Source organism: Pyxicephalus adspersus, chromosome 2, assembly GCF_032062135.1.
Source record: "Pyxicephalus adspersus chromosome 2, UCB_Pads_2.0, whole genome shotgun sequence".
NCBI lineage: Eukaryota > Metazoa > Chordata > Amphibia > Anura > Pyxicephalidae > Pyxicephalus > Pyxicephalus adspersus.
Window position 1 is genome coordinate 19,392,121 of NC_092859.1, and position 15,162 is coordinate 19,407,282.

At 38.3% G+C, this 15,162-nt stretch overlaps 1 protein-coding gene across 1 annotated transcript in view; it reads right to left on the reverse strand.

Moving 5' to 3' along the window:
- The window catches only part of LOC140322338 (inositol polyphosphate-5-phosphatase A-like), a 32,797-nt gene extending 17,757 nt beyond the window's left edge, over window positions 1–15,040 (reverse strand). Inside the window, exons 1-5 of the mRNA XM_072398916.1 lie at window positions 14,944–15,040; window positions 13,630–14,863; window positions 10,041–10,082; window positions 8,318–8,418; window positions 6,010–6,097 (exon numbers count right to left, since the gene is read on the reverse strand). Of these exons, the coding sequence (XP_072255017.1) occupies window positions 6,010–6,097; window positions 8,318–8,418; window positions 10,041–10,082; window positions 13,630–13,686 (288 nt within the window). The 5' untranslated portion in view covers window positions 13,687–14,863; window positions 14,944–15,040. The remainder of the gene's footprint in view (window positions 1–6,009; window positions 6,098–8,317; window positions 8,419–10,040; window positions 10,083–13,629; window positions 14,864–14,943) is intronic.
- Window positions 15,041–15,162: the final 122 nt, after the last annotated feature.

Below are 15,162 nucleotides of genomic sequence, written 5' to 3' on the forward strand. Positions count from 1 at the left end.
CAACAGAAAAGGGCTCTTGTTCTCTGTGCACAAACAGTGGTCACTCTGCAGAAGTCCAGTGCTATACTTTTACAGACAGCAAAGCTAATGGTCCCCGCTGACCAGATTTGTAATTCAGCTGGGGGTTTGTTAGACCTTTACAGAAAAACCACTACAGGATGCTAGCACAGAGCAGGATTTTATATTCAGGGAGTTGCACCATTCTAAAGGGAAAACAACTGACTTTTCACACTTTTGATGCAACTAGAATTAGTATGAGTTCAAAGAAAAGTTTATTTAGTCTTTAAGAGAGCTTTACTGTTCTTCATTTTGTCTAGAAATAGATTTTTAGGTTAGTGGGTTCACACTACGAGGATATGAATAGATATAACTGCATTACTGCCAATCAATTGTCTGTGGCCAAATTACTGTGCGCCTCTTTATATAGACAGACACAAGCGCACCCCTTCCTGTATGTATATCCCTATATAATGAAAGTGGAAGAATAGCCATGGAAGAAGAAGGGAATGCAGGATTGCTGTATAGAGTAGATCCTCGCACCGCCAGTTTTGTTTATTTATGAGCTGTGCTGCGTCTTTCCCCTGCAACACATTGATTTTTCTTATAACTTAAACAATGAACCAATTTATTTTTCTGATTATTCCCTGTTCTTCACAATGCCTAGCTTACTCATTAGAATGATTTTTTGTTTATTCATGATCCATTACACTGAGCCCGAACAACAGAACAAACTATTGATTTGCATTTACAATCAAATGGGTCAATTCATTTATCAATATCACAATTATCATGTCATATGATATCAGTATACCCTGGTGTGTGTAATATAGAGAGCAAAAACTAGAACTGCAATACCCAGAATTCTATCCTATGATTGTGCAGCAATGTTCAATGTGTATTTTGGGTTTATATGTATTAAACACAGCAGGCAACAGCTCATTGTTTACATTCATATCGTACTTTACAAATTCATCTAAATCTTGGTTTTTAATTGCAGGATGATGAGTCATTTTATATTGAGGTGCACCACAATAACAAACCAATATACCTATTAAAACCAAAAAGGTTTTTCAAGGCTGAACTTCAGGCTAACCACTAAACACACAGCTGAAATACATACAGTATATATGAAATTTACAGAACAACACCATCTGGCAGAGCAGGATTCTTCTCTGCTTTAGTACAACTTACAGGTCCTATAAAATCCTGTAAAATCCCACATCTATATGGCCATGGGTACAAACGTTTGAGGCCAAGTAAAGTTTTGAGGCCAATTAGGAGAACAACAGTGTTCTCTCCAGCCCCTTTTAGCTGCGCTCACCGCCCGGCACTTTTCAGTAACCACCCTGCTGTTTTTGAGTGGTTACATAACAGTTGGGTCACAACACAAGGGCCACCATCCACCTACAGCTTCTTCCCACCCAGCTTAAAAATAATTTTAGGTAGAATACTTCATTTACATATATGCATCATGGGGGCTTGCATCCTGCATATTGCTTGAAGTGGTGACATTCATTCTGAATGGCACTCCTGTGCTCTTGCTCTGCATTGCACAACATGCCAACATACTATAGTGTATTTCAATGTGCTAAAATAGCACAGGACTAGTATTTGGTTCAATGTGGAGCAGCTTTTTCAAATAAATGGTAAAGGGTAAAGCAACAATGAACATGTAGGAATGCAATGCAATGAAAAAAACACATATGTGTGAATGGGCCCTTAGGAGAATATCACTGCACACGTACATCCATCATAACCGATACCATCATACTTTTACACCTGACATTTGTAACAGTTCTAATTTTATGGCTTGTAAATCTTGTAATCTGTTTTGTGTACAATTTTCTCATTACATTGTAGATAAGTAGCCATAAGAGCAGATTCCCTTATCAGACATGAAATGATAAAACATGGAACAGATAACCACACTACTGGAACAGCTCAGCTTCATATCTCATGGTAAATTGTAATTATTGGCCACATTCCATTTCTGAATATCACAGATTTGTTTTTACAAGCAAGTGGAAAAGGGAGGATTCCTATAGAGGCAGGGAAAGAAAAGCTTCATGTATTAGTTGTTATTCCAATGCTCCAGGTGACATGGTTTTCTTCCTATCTATAGCAAATAAAGGGCATGGGGCAAAAGGCTGGTCAACTGTTGGGGCTGGAGTCATATACCATGCAGAACATAGGCCTAAATCTGACTATAATCCCGGAACCAGCGCTAGTGTGGACAAAATGCCCCTTCTTTTGAAAAACAGAATATTAGCTAACAGGTTGGTATTTTTGCATTGTACTAGTGGGCCCTTCTACAATAGCTGCTAAGGACACTGTAGAAAGTGGGTTCAGTAGTCACTATGCCACCTTCAGGAATTGTGTAACAAGAGTATCATTCCTTACTTCCCACTGACCTAACAGTGGGTAATTTCAAAGCTTCTGCTAACAGAGCGTTTAATATACATTAAGAGATACTCTCACTCTCTGAGATTTTACATCCAGGAGTCCAATGTGACACCAATGTGAAAACCTGGAACCTTTTCTGCACAGATCTGTCACCATCGGTAAAAATCTCCCCTGAAGAAGCCTAATACAAGCGAAACGTGTCGGAAGATGATATTTGATAACTACTCTGCATCTTATGTATGTAATGACTCAAAAAAATGTGTTTAAAGAAAATAATTAATTGTACAAAACTACCTGTGATACTCTCTTTTAAAATTATAATACACCTTGGTCTTACATTTGCCAAGTAAATCTCTCCTCTCACGCTCTTCCAGATACTCTGGATTGAGTATTCCTCTCTCAGAGGGCCGGATTTAATAAAGCTCTGCAAGGCTTGAGAGGATACACTTTTATCAGTGAAGCTGGGTGATCCAGCAGGCCTGGAATGGATTCCTTCAAAGTCATGTAGCCATGTAAGAAAAATTGCAATTATATTGTTTGCAGAAGAAAATTGATACAAGGTACCAAACATACTAAAATAGATTTTGGTTTTATGTACACTTAAAATTTGTATGCTCTACCAGTTTACACCCAAAGTTTTTTCTAATGTTTGCTGGTATGACTGGAATGGGGATGTTCATCTGTAAGCCAAGGACTAAATGATCTATGTACTTTGTAAAGTATTGTAAAATTTGTAAGTTCTATATTTATGGCAGAAAAATAAATATGGGAGTTGACTTTAAGCTGTCTCTCTGCCCTTAATGCTTTCTGAGTCACAAAACTGGAATAAGTACAAGGATTAAAGAGTGAGAAGTCCTGATCTGTGTAATCATTCCCGGCTTGTGTGATTAGTGGAAAGATCCTATTATGCAATGGAGCTGATTGCATCATTACCATATAAATCTATCTCATAAGATTGGTGTATAAGTGTGTGCTGGAATTCTGGTAACTCTGCACCATAATTGTCATGATACTAATTCACAGTCATAGGGAGGCCATATAAGAGGAAATTTAGGCAAGATTTATAGACCCTAGGTATTTAATAAAAGTAAAGGACAATCATTGAAATCTGCTAAAATGAAAGCTATAGGTTGAATGAGTTTCCAAGTTGTTGGAAGATTATTTTCATGAGATCCTTATTGTATCAGTACATTGTTTAGCACACGGTGATCTCCCGTCTATGGCTGGTTTTATATCTGAGCATTGTGGCATGTGTTGTAGCACACCAGAATACATTAGAATTGTAATACTGTGCATTGTAGTGCACTACATAGGTAATACTAAGCACTAGAACTGATGTGCCTTGCCAATCATTTTTGACCATGCCTCCTCTGAATAGTCCTTTTACAGACCTACCTTCAACTTTATATTCTGATGACTATTAGTCCTCTGAAGAAGACAATTTAGGCGAAACGCGTCAAGACACGACATCCACTTCATCGTTTACTTCTTTGCGCCCACCTCAGTCAATTAGGAGTCTATGTCTAGCTCCCCCAAAAATACCCCCTCGTAGCAGGTTGCTAAGGGGGTACTATTGAATTTAGGAAACATATATACCAATTGTGATGTAACAATGTATATTTGATATTTATTACACTGCTGCATTCAAAATCCCCTACTTTTCTTCATTCTTTATTTGTTACTATATGTTCATGAGGGTATGCAGCCTATCCAATGCTAGAAGAGGTGATTTGGTATATTTTACACTAAATCCATTTCATAGAGGAAGAAGACTGAACAATGTTTTAATTAAAGCAGTTGAGATAAACATTTGTCAGCATCAGAATGTACATTCTAATTTTAGGACATTACCCAAATTATCCACTGTGTTTTTTTAACAGGGAATGGCATTAAATATACGTTAGTAAAACATTTTGTAGATCTTGTGCAATCCAACTGGAACTTGTTTGGCCATATTAAGGATACCCATAGATTATAGAGCAGTTGATTCTCAACCAGGGTTCAGTGGAACCCTAGGATCCCTTCATAGGTTGCTAGAGGTTCTTTGAGAAATGGGCAATTTGTGCCTCTCAGGTCAGTTTAAGTGACACCAATGATCTTTTTGGCAATCTATAAGGATATTATTCTTCCCAATGACCAGCAATGTAGGAGGCATTCTTCCCACTGACCACCAAACTAATATAATGTAAGCTGTGGATATAATAATTATTAACCCCCTAAGACCTGAAAGGCTTTGTCTATGTAAAAAACAAAAAGGTCAAAAAAGGCTGCTTTAGAAGGCAGACAATTCCAAATATTGCAAGAGCTCTAAAGCACTTTATAAACATAGCAGCACTGCAACCCTATCAAGTAATGACAATACAGAAGGAAAGAGCTAGAAGGGGAATGGTGGCAGTTGTGATATTCAGAACATTACATTAAAGTGCATTTTGTTCAATGAATGACAATATTTTAGATCTCTAAATAATCATTAAAGACCGCAACAATTAACTGTCTGGAGCACCAGCAAGGGTTTGACAGTAAAAAGGGAGACAAAGTTTGATGAGTCAGTCTAGGACAGGGGTGCCAAATCTGGCCCCCAATGTCCTTTTTGTTCTGGCCCCCAAAGGAATGCTAAATATGAACTGCAGCTGGCCCACCGCTGCATTGACCAGCGGGCTCTCTGCCTATACATGGTCCCGCATTGGACTGTTTTGTAGAAGCAAATATTGCCGTGAATTTTAGTAGCGGTGCTATTTCAATGAAGAGGGAGTTTCAGCGGCGGGCCACTCATAAGATATAGCTCCGCATTGGCGGTGTCTGGCATTTCCAGCACTCCTCCTCAGCTTTTCCTTGCTACTCCAAGGCATGGACTTCAATGGTTGGATTTCATAGAAGAATATTGTTATTATTATTGTTAGCCAGTGCAAAAAGGTTACCATTCAAATTTAACTCAGAATGCTACAAATAGAGAAAGAGGCATAAGATTTTTTCTTAAATAAAATAAAAAATCTCTATTATAGGCTTGTTCCAGATTGAATGTGAAGCGAATCCTCTTTGTTTCCATATGACAATGGTTTATATATAATAGGATAAATTTCAAGGTTGTCCACTTACTTTGTCTAAGTTTTTAATTTTGGCCCTCTGTGTATTTGAGTTTGACAGCCCTGGTCTAGGAAGAAGCAGCAAGGGAAAGAGAACTTGCAGAAAAAGTATATCAGATCTGGTAACCTAATTTAATCATTATTATTAGTTGTATCATTGGTTGTTTTCTATCTAAACCTTGATAGGTGCTACTGGAGCTCTGATAAACTTGTGATATCCATGACAGTGGAGGAAGGCTTTTTAAGACACTGCCTGGCGGGTGGCCCTGAAACATGAGGTACCCATCTGCTGTTGTCACGGTTTGCTAGTGGAGAACATTTACAATATCCAAAAATATCTGGGTCTGCATTAGGAGAACATGTATTACAAAAAAAAGTCCCAATCCCATAATACAATAATTCTACAAATAAAATGTATGGCTGGTGGGAAGGAAGTAGTCACTGACAAGTATATCAAATACTTTTAGTTTCTGCCTGTGTGAGATGCCCACAGATTGCTGAATCCTGAATCTGTTTAACTTACTGTAAAGCTGTCTGTTTGGGTGAAATCATTGTCTATGAAGGCTTGAACCCAGTCATATTGTGACATCTCTTCACTCTGTATTATAGTCCTGTAAAATAAAACATGTTTATTGTAATACATTCTAAATTATCCTACTAATTGTAATATATACTAAATTCTATCATTCAGAAAATCATACAATGGACAGTATTATTCACTGCAACATTTACTGGATAATGTGCAGTTACAATATAAGGCAGAAAAACTAAGAGAACTAGGAAAAAAGATACAGTTTGGTACCACAGTCACTTCTCTACAGCTTGGTCCAAATGGAATGGTAATCAAAAAGGATTAATATTTTTAAAACCTTGTGCTCTACTCCATAGACCTGGCTGTTTTAGTTATACCCAAAAATCACATAGAGAGAGATGTTTTAACATAAAACATATGGTCCTTTAGGGATTTGAAGAAAAGGGTTCTGCCCTGAAAATGCAACAGGGCAACATTTACTAAAGGCAGATGTGCAGGTTTGTTGCAGGGCTTGTTGAACGAGCTGTCCTTGTCTGTACAATCACACATTGCTCCCTGAATGGGTTATGATGACAGATTAGGATAACAGAATATTAACAAGGTATACTCACTATATTCCTTCTATGTATCATTGTCATTTCAAGAAATCTTGTTTGAATGCTACAATATGACATGCTGCTCTACATATGGTTTTAGAGACTGAATAATGTCTGCAGTACATGCTGCATGGGTCACTGTAACATATACGGAATATTTTCTAGGGTCTTTTTGGAGTTTAATTTGCCCTTATCGCACCCTTTAGTGTATACTTCAATTGTCATTGTCATTGTCTGTCCCACCATGAAAATGATTACCATATATCAAAACCAGAATCATTTCCAAATGCAGAATAATGTCTGTTTGGTATGAGCGCTACAACAGCATACAAATGGTAAGTTTTTGTCTGCAGAAATTGTTGATGATAAACTTGGGGGAAAGTCTAGCATTAATAAATATCTATATAGCTATATCACTAAATGGCCAACACAAACAACAACTATTGTGTTCTAATTGGAAGGACAAGGTCAGGCATCTCCTGCTCCTCCTCTCCCTTCTATAAAACAAGCACACCTGTTTGGCACTTACTGTACAACGATAATTAGGTGTCTGTATGGGCCTTTAGTTTTACAGCTCATGTTTGGTATGCGGAGGACAGAGGTGCAAGACTACTGGTCCTGAGATTAACACACCTCTTCCACATTACATAGCCCTGACTTGCAGGGGAAGTAATCTGACCTTCCTTTGTTGAAGTTTTAGCTTCTCTCACAGGTTTACTCCCAAACTTCAAACTGGACAGTGAAGAGGAAAGTAGTACATTGATGAATCTATGCCTCTGCTCACTCCTATTAGCAAGCTAATTGCATTGCAACAGACCTAATAGTCTTCTGCTTCTGCTGATCCTTACTTTATTCTGAGCTTTGCTGGACAAGTAATTGCAGAAGGCCGATACCAAGTCAGATTTACAATGGATGCATTAAAAAAGACATTTAATGATAGGTATGCTTTGGATCATGAGCTGTTCCACGCCTTCTCCATACTTTTTTCTTGCCATCATTCTGGTAAAGGTTGATCTTGGTTCCATCTGTCCATAGAATGTTTTTCCAGAACTGTGCTGGCTTTTTTTGATGTTTTTGAGCAAAGTCCAATCTATCCTTTCTATTCTTGAGGCTTATAAGTGGCTTGCACCTTGCAGTGCATCCTCTGTATTTCCTTTCATGCAGTCTTCTCTTTATGTAGACTTGGATATTGATACGCCTACCTCCTGGAGAGTGTTGTTCACTTGGTTGGCTCTTGTGAAGGGGTTTCTCTTCACCATGGAAATGATTCTGTGATCATCCACCACTGTTGTCTTCCATGGATGTCCAGGTTTTTTGGCGTTGCTGAGTTCACCAGTGCTTTGTTTCTTTCTCATGATGTACCAAACTGTAGATTTTGCCACTCCTATTAGTGTACCAATTTCTCGGATGGGTTTTTTCTGTTTTTGCAGCTTGTTTCACCTGCATGGAGAGCTCCTTTCACCGCATGTTGTCTGTTCACAGCAACATCTTCATATACAATCTTCACATACAAGCACTCGCACCTCAAATCAACTCCAAGCCTTTTATCTGCTTAATTGATAATGACATAACAAAGGAATTGCCCACACCAGACCATGAAACAGTTCACTTTTGATCCCCTGATATATATATATGATTTTATGACCTATATATAAATAGATACAATTGGAATAAATCTACTGAGAGAGTGAAAAGAACATTACCTGATGAAGCCTTCAGCAGATCCCATATTCGCCTGGTAATTCTTCCCCCCAAATTCCTGAAGATGAAGAGCAATGAAAGCCGGTTGGTGTTCTTGTACTGTCTAATAGGAGGACAAAAACATTTATGAAGTATCAAGTTACTTTTATGAGTAAAACAAAAAAATATCAAACAGAAAAATAAATCTGTAGAAAATCTAGATAAAAATATAAAACAAAGGGGTAACAACTAGTACAAAATAAGCCAGTGCTATACAAAGGACTCACATTCTTATGTTTGTTATTAGAATTCAGATTGTAGAATGCCATCCTGCTTACCAGTAAATCCCACCCCATCACCAACAACCAATCAGATCCTTATCGTTGTTACACCTGCAAAGCATGTGTAATTTCTTTAGGTCTACACATCTGCCATGGCTCGATGGTGCAGCCTATGCCTCTCTCCTAGGATAAGTGAGGCTGTTGCATTCTTTTGTCCCCTAAGCATGGCATGCTGTGTACAGCCATGGCTGTTCTTATAAAGGTGATACAGTATTAGCTTTGGGTATCACCACTAAGCTTAACTCGAAAATTTCTGTTGTCATGATTTATGTAATGGTTTTAATATTAGTTACAGTACTACTAATAATAGTAACCTGTAGCTGATGCTTTGACTTTTTGAGTTGCATAATTATGATGATATTCCTTTCTTGAACTTACAGTGATCCATGCAGTTTAGGAAACATATTAATCATAATAGAGCATTGTGTGACTCTCTGCAGACTGTGCAGATCTTTATTAAATTCAGGAAAACTATCAATAAACTTTGGGTAAACAGTTAGAAGCAGAGGTGAAATAAATGCGAGTTGCAAAAGGATTTTTTTGGTTTCTGCTCAACCAATCATGATATTTGCACAGCCCTGACAAAAGAACACGGCCAGGTTGGTGACCTGACTTTTCTCTTCTGCCGATAATCAATGGATCTAGGTCATCTCCGTCCCCAGAGGTATTCAGAGGTAAAATTATTGTTGTATGTTATCTGGTACCTTAAGGGCCATTTCAGACTTGTGGCTGACTACTGCACTCTCAACATCTCCCATTCAACTGAATCATAGCTGTTGGAAACCACATTGTGCACACGTTTGCACATAGCTGCAGTGGATCTCAGCACAGTTCCTAAAAGCAACAAGTCACTTCTGGTCACACGGTTGCTTTTCATCCTGGAATGCAAGTTTTTGTAAGAAATACTTCCAGTCTATTGCAAGAACATTTTACAGTGAGATTTAACCCCCTCGGTATCTAGAAGGACAGCGATAGGAATAGGGTAAGTATAATTCTAACTTTACAAGTACTTTTTCACCAACAAATAGTAGGTGATTTCAGACTGAGATGGGGATCTGGCCATCATCGGTGAACCAGCTAATTCAATGGAAGGTTCCCTGTTGCAGGAATGTATCAGACACACATGGAATGCATTGCTGTCAGTGAGTTAGACCACTTACAGACCTGTATAGTGAGTAGGTGCAGTAAAGCACAACCATTGTGTAGTACTGCAAAGCAGGAAGCAATATATAAAACAAGCCAGAATGACAAGCCCCATGTACATATGTATTATCAGCATTTACATACCACAAAATAATATTTACATCAACCACTGTTTATCTAGAATAAACAAATAACATTTACATGGCTATACATTTACATAAACTAGGGATACAGCTGGTGTCCACTGTTTAAACAGTATTACCTTATAGAATTCCTGAAGCCAGTTTCTTTCGATCTCCCCTGGCTGTTAGAAAATAAAATATGAATTGGATTAATAGAAGCAAAGACATAAACACGTAATGTTCTGAATCAGCACAAAGTTCTTACACAACAAGTAATTGGTATATCATGTCACATTCTGCTACTGATTCCTAATAAAATTATGAATGCTATCTGACTTTTCTATTTCTTTTCATTAGATCGGACAAAAATGACATTTTTCAAAGTGAGAACTGATAGTACTGCTATGATTTTTTAGTACAAACCTAAATCTGAGTGGCCTTATGGAGAACTTTTATTTGAGGCATACCATGTGATGGGACATATGTAATAATCTGTTTCCAATATCATAGGAAGGGGTTTCTTACCAATAAGAAATTAAAGTGTATGTAAATATCTAACAAAAAAACGTATGTGCTCCACTTTGATATGTTAAATATACAACTGAAAGTGCTTTGTTATATCTGTTCAACAATTGCACAAAGTACTTACTGCCCATTAACTTCCTTTGTTCTGTGCCTATGCTGACTATCATTAGTTAGCAATGTTCTCTTTTTGGACTAAATCAAACCTTTTTATGTTATGAAGTGGAGAAAAGGGGAAAGTTCTGCAGTCCTAACCAACTTCCTATCATAATATGACAATGCTGCTCATCCACAATACACTTTGTAGCAGCGTTTCTCAACCAGGGTTCTGGGGATCCCTAGGGTTCCTCCAGAGGGTACTAGGGGTTCTTTGAACAATGAGCAATTTATGTTTAGTTTAAGTGACCCCCATTGGTCTTTTTGGTTATCTGTGTGGTGACAATATTCCCAATGGCCAGCAATGTAGGAAGCATTGTTCTCAATGGCCAACCAATGTACTGTGGATATAGTGAGTATAGGAGCGGTTCCCCAAAGACCTAAAGAATATTAGAAGGGTTACCTTATGTTAAAAAGGTCAGGATAGGCTGGTTTACAGTATTTTTTACATTACCACGGGTGAGTGTTGTCAATGTAGGAGAGTAAGTGTGTTAATTTAACTTGGTGATCCAGCCAGTAAGAAGGAAAGAAGCTTGTAAAAAGAAAACTAATGGAACTACTACACCCCAGGAATGGTAAACTGCAATATACAATATTTTTGGGTTTATAAAAACTCAAAAAAGTATACCCTGCTAGGAACAATTTTTTATTGGTTTTCAAAAAAGTTGCCTCTTCAGAGACCTAACCCCTGTCCATGAATTTCACAACGTGAGATACAATAGATTTATTTACTCTTCAGTTGTTAGTTTCTCTGACACCAAAGTTGGATTCCTGACAGGTAACCAGGGCAATCACTCACCAATGTTCTGTGGAACACACCATGGAAACCACTTTCAATGGTCCACTTGGCTCTTTTTCAAGAGGCAGCTTAGTGGGAGGAAGACAAGCTTCCAGTTGGTTGGGTGATGTGACCAATGTATACAAATCATAATCAACTGAGTTGGCTTTTAGAAATCTACCTTGGGTGGAGTTGTGGCTTAAGATAAACATGAGGTTTAGTTTGCATTGTTGAGAAGTCATTGTGTCACCGGAAGGCAAATGTGGGGCAGGAGGGGTTAACATAATGTTTATGTTTGTGGTAAAAACTGCAAATCAGGATTGACATTTGACTATTTCCAAGGCAGCTGAGGAATGCAAATGAGTGCAATAGTGCAGGGATATACATGGGAAATGTGTGTGTAGGTGGGAGGACAATAGGAGAAGCATGGATTATGGAACATGCATAGGCAAGTGAGCCTTAAACAGTGAGAGAATAACTACAACCCCAGCATGCTCTATTTAGACCTTATATAGCAAAAAAAGCAGTAGTTATTTAAAAGGAATCTGCATTAAAATATGGGGTCTGCCAATGCTGACTTCTTTTTCAAAAATGCTATTTGCCAGTTTCAATATTTAACAAGAATGCGGCAAGTTAAAACAGATTGCAGCCAGAACTCCTGATCTCTATATAGATTTCTGGGCAGTGATTTGAAACGCATTGAATCCACTTTTTTTAAGATTAGGGTATTTGTATCTCAGTACAGGTTCTCTTTACGGAATCTTATCATGAAGGATATACCAGGGGCACCTGCTTTTGATGATTTTTAGAAAATTTGAATTTCCTGGTGTATGATGCTGATCCTCTGTTTACAAATGATTCACTGACATGGGACAGGTTTGCAGATACATCATCAAGTTCAAGAGCAGTGATACCAGAGGATCAGCTTAACAGATAGGTAGCTTGCATTTTTTATGGGAACCAATAATCTACATATTTCTCCAGTGACGGGTATCCTTTACAATGCATGTTCACCTCTGCAGCTTTCCTACTTTTATTATTTGTATTATTACTGGTAATGCCATGAGGGATCTGCACTCATGTGTAATTATAAGAATTACACTAACCTTAATCAAAATGCCCATCATGCATCCCTGGATCTATGTAATTTGTATGTCAAGGACTAGGTTGATATTACACTTTAAATATTCAAAGATCGAGGAAGTTAACATTTTTGCAATGCAAAGGTGAACTTGCAATTTAAAGAGAACTAGTCACGCTTTGGCTTATGCATGAATCTGAATGCTAGAATTGTGCAGGATTACCTATAAACCATTATAAACTAACCACTTATTGACATTTACTTAGTTTATGTGGGCCCAAAAATAGCTTTGACAGCCCAGGGTCAGTGGTCACATGATGTCCGATGGTCTGCTGCTCTGCCAGACCTCATACAGGTAACTGACAAATCAGAGCAAATTCAGGCAGTTGGCAGGGCAGTAACTGCCAGGATTCAGACGCTGCGAGAACGACATCAGAGTCAGGACTTAGGCAGCCAAAGTAAGTAAAATTAAAAAGGGGGCACATAGAAATCTTTATTATATTAGACTAAATATTCACTGTATATTCATATACACATATTTACTTATATGAATATACATATATATGTAACCCATTGGTGCTGCTAATGCCAGATGTGTGTACAAATACATGTATACCATATGTAAGTGAGTGCACATATATATATATATATATATATATATGTGTGTGTGTGTGTGTGTGTGTGTGTGTCTACGTGTGTATGTGTATACAGCGCATGCATATATACGTAGATGCAATGGGGCTTATGCTGTCCACATATGTCTCACTTATCCAACTGCATTTTCCGTAATGTAACATAAAAGTATTATCCTATAAGGAAAGAATGATTTGAATGACAATGCTGGTGGCTAGGCCTTAACAGTACATTGATTTAATAACCAATAGTTTACTTTAAACCAGGCTTTCTTCCAACTGTGTGGCCTAAGGGAGATGTAGGGTGGTGAAAAGAAGCCACTGCCGATCTTAAAGGGTTGTTTTGCCTACCAGACAGGGTCCATGTTCAGTTTGACCTAATTGCAAATCTGACCTAAACTCCTAACTATAAACCTTCCATTTCACTATTTCACAACATCAAGTATTAGTACTGGACTGGTATGAGATGGGGACTTACCCTTAAAATTGTATAGGGTTGACCTTTGGGATAAAAAATAAACAATGACTAGCAGGGCCAATATGATGAATGAAAAACTCACCTCATCAGACATGGAGCCAATGTTAGCGGTGATAAGCAGGATTCCCAGACTCTCCATAGCTCTCAATCAGTCACTGTGAGGCACAGGTTGCACGGAATGAATAGTTCAGTCTACAAAGAATGTCAGGAAGGCCACAAGACACACACTAAATAGTTTAGGCTATAGAGAATAGCAGAAGGACCATGGTACAGGTGACACAGAAGGAAAAATAAACTGTGAAGCACAGAGTATAGCAAATGACCGTATTAGACACGGTATACAGAATTAAACCAAGAGTATTAAGTCTTTGGTATATGAAATTAAAATAGGAACAGAGATTGACAAAGGAAATTTAAGTCAAAGGGTATACAGAATGACAATGAGATTTTAAAACAGAGAAAATACAGAATGGCAATAGGATAGGTTTAGTGAATATGGAATGATAGAGTATTAGCTATTGTGCAAACAGAATGAAAATGGATATATTAGATACAGGTGAAAAAAAATAACAATGAGATTGGAAGGGACAGGGTAGGGTATTATACACAGGGTAAAGGAAATGAAGGTTACAGAATAAGGCACAGGGTATACAGAAGGACAAAAGAATACACAAAGCAGGCTAACAAACCAAAGACGATGGACCACAGGTGACAACTTCTGCACACTATGTATAATAGAGAAATTTAAGACACAGAATAAATGACAGAGAGAGCAAAGTACAGAGTACACAAGATGACAGGAGGATTCCAAGGCACGCAGATATATTGACAAGAGAGCAAGTTTAGAAGTCACGTATCAGAATCAGCAGGGACAGAGATAATCAAGGACAGACATGCAGGGACATAAGAGTGATTGGAAGCTTTATAACCACAGGACACAGGTAAATAGTATGCAAAGTGTCACACAAGATACACATCACAAGCTTTAGGTTTTCTGTATCCAAGACAGGACGTCCTAGTAATCCAGATTTAGACAAACTGATAGGTGTGTGGAAATCCTGGGATTTCCCTCTTTTTAATATTTATCTCTTGCCGCCTCCTGACATGCCTTTAATCTCCCACCTTCCTGGCTCAGGAGTGTCTTGCAGGCTCCACCCTCAGCCCATCCAGGTGTATATCTCACCTGTCACATACCTGTCCCTCCCTCCACACACCTTTCAGGTGTTGTCCCCTCCTCTGTGTCCTCCTCGTTCTCCGAGCTTTTCTCGCTCTTCTGTTTTGTGTCCCCTTGTTACCTTAAGTTCTCCAGTTACACACTATCAAGTTACAACATGGAGAAGAGTGAAATCCTACTCAGCAGGTTTGACATAGTTAGGCAGAAAAAATGTAAACATACCGAGTTTTGCCAATAAAAAACCTGCTAAGCTGCCATCTCCAAATCTTCTTTTCTCCAGTCGCCTTGTCAATACACTTCTGATGGAGCCCTGCCACCCCTAACCAGCACTGTTATACGACATTGTGAATTCTCCTAACGCAGACAGTCCTGCTCTGCCACATCACCCAGCAGCCCCTGCACCACACACCGTCATGTACTTCCTTTCTGCTATTACGCAAA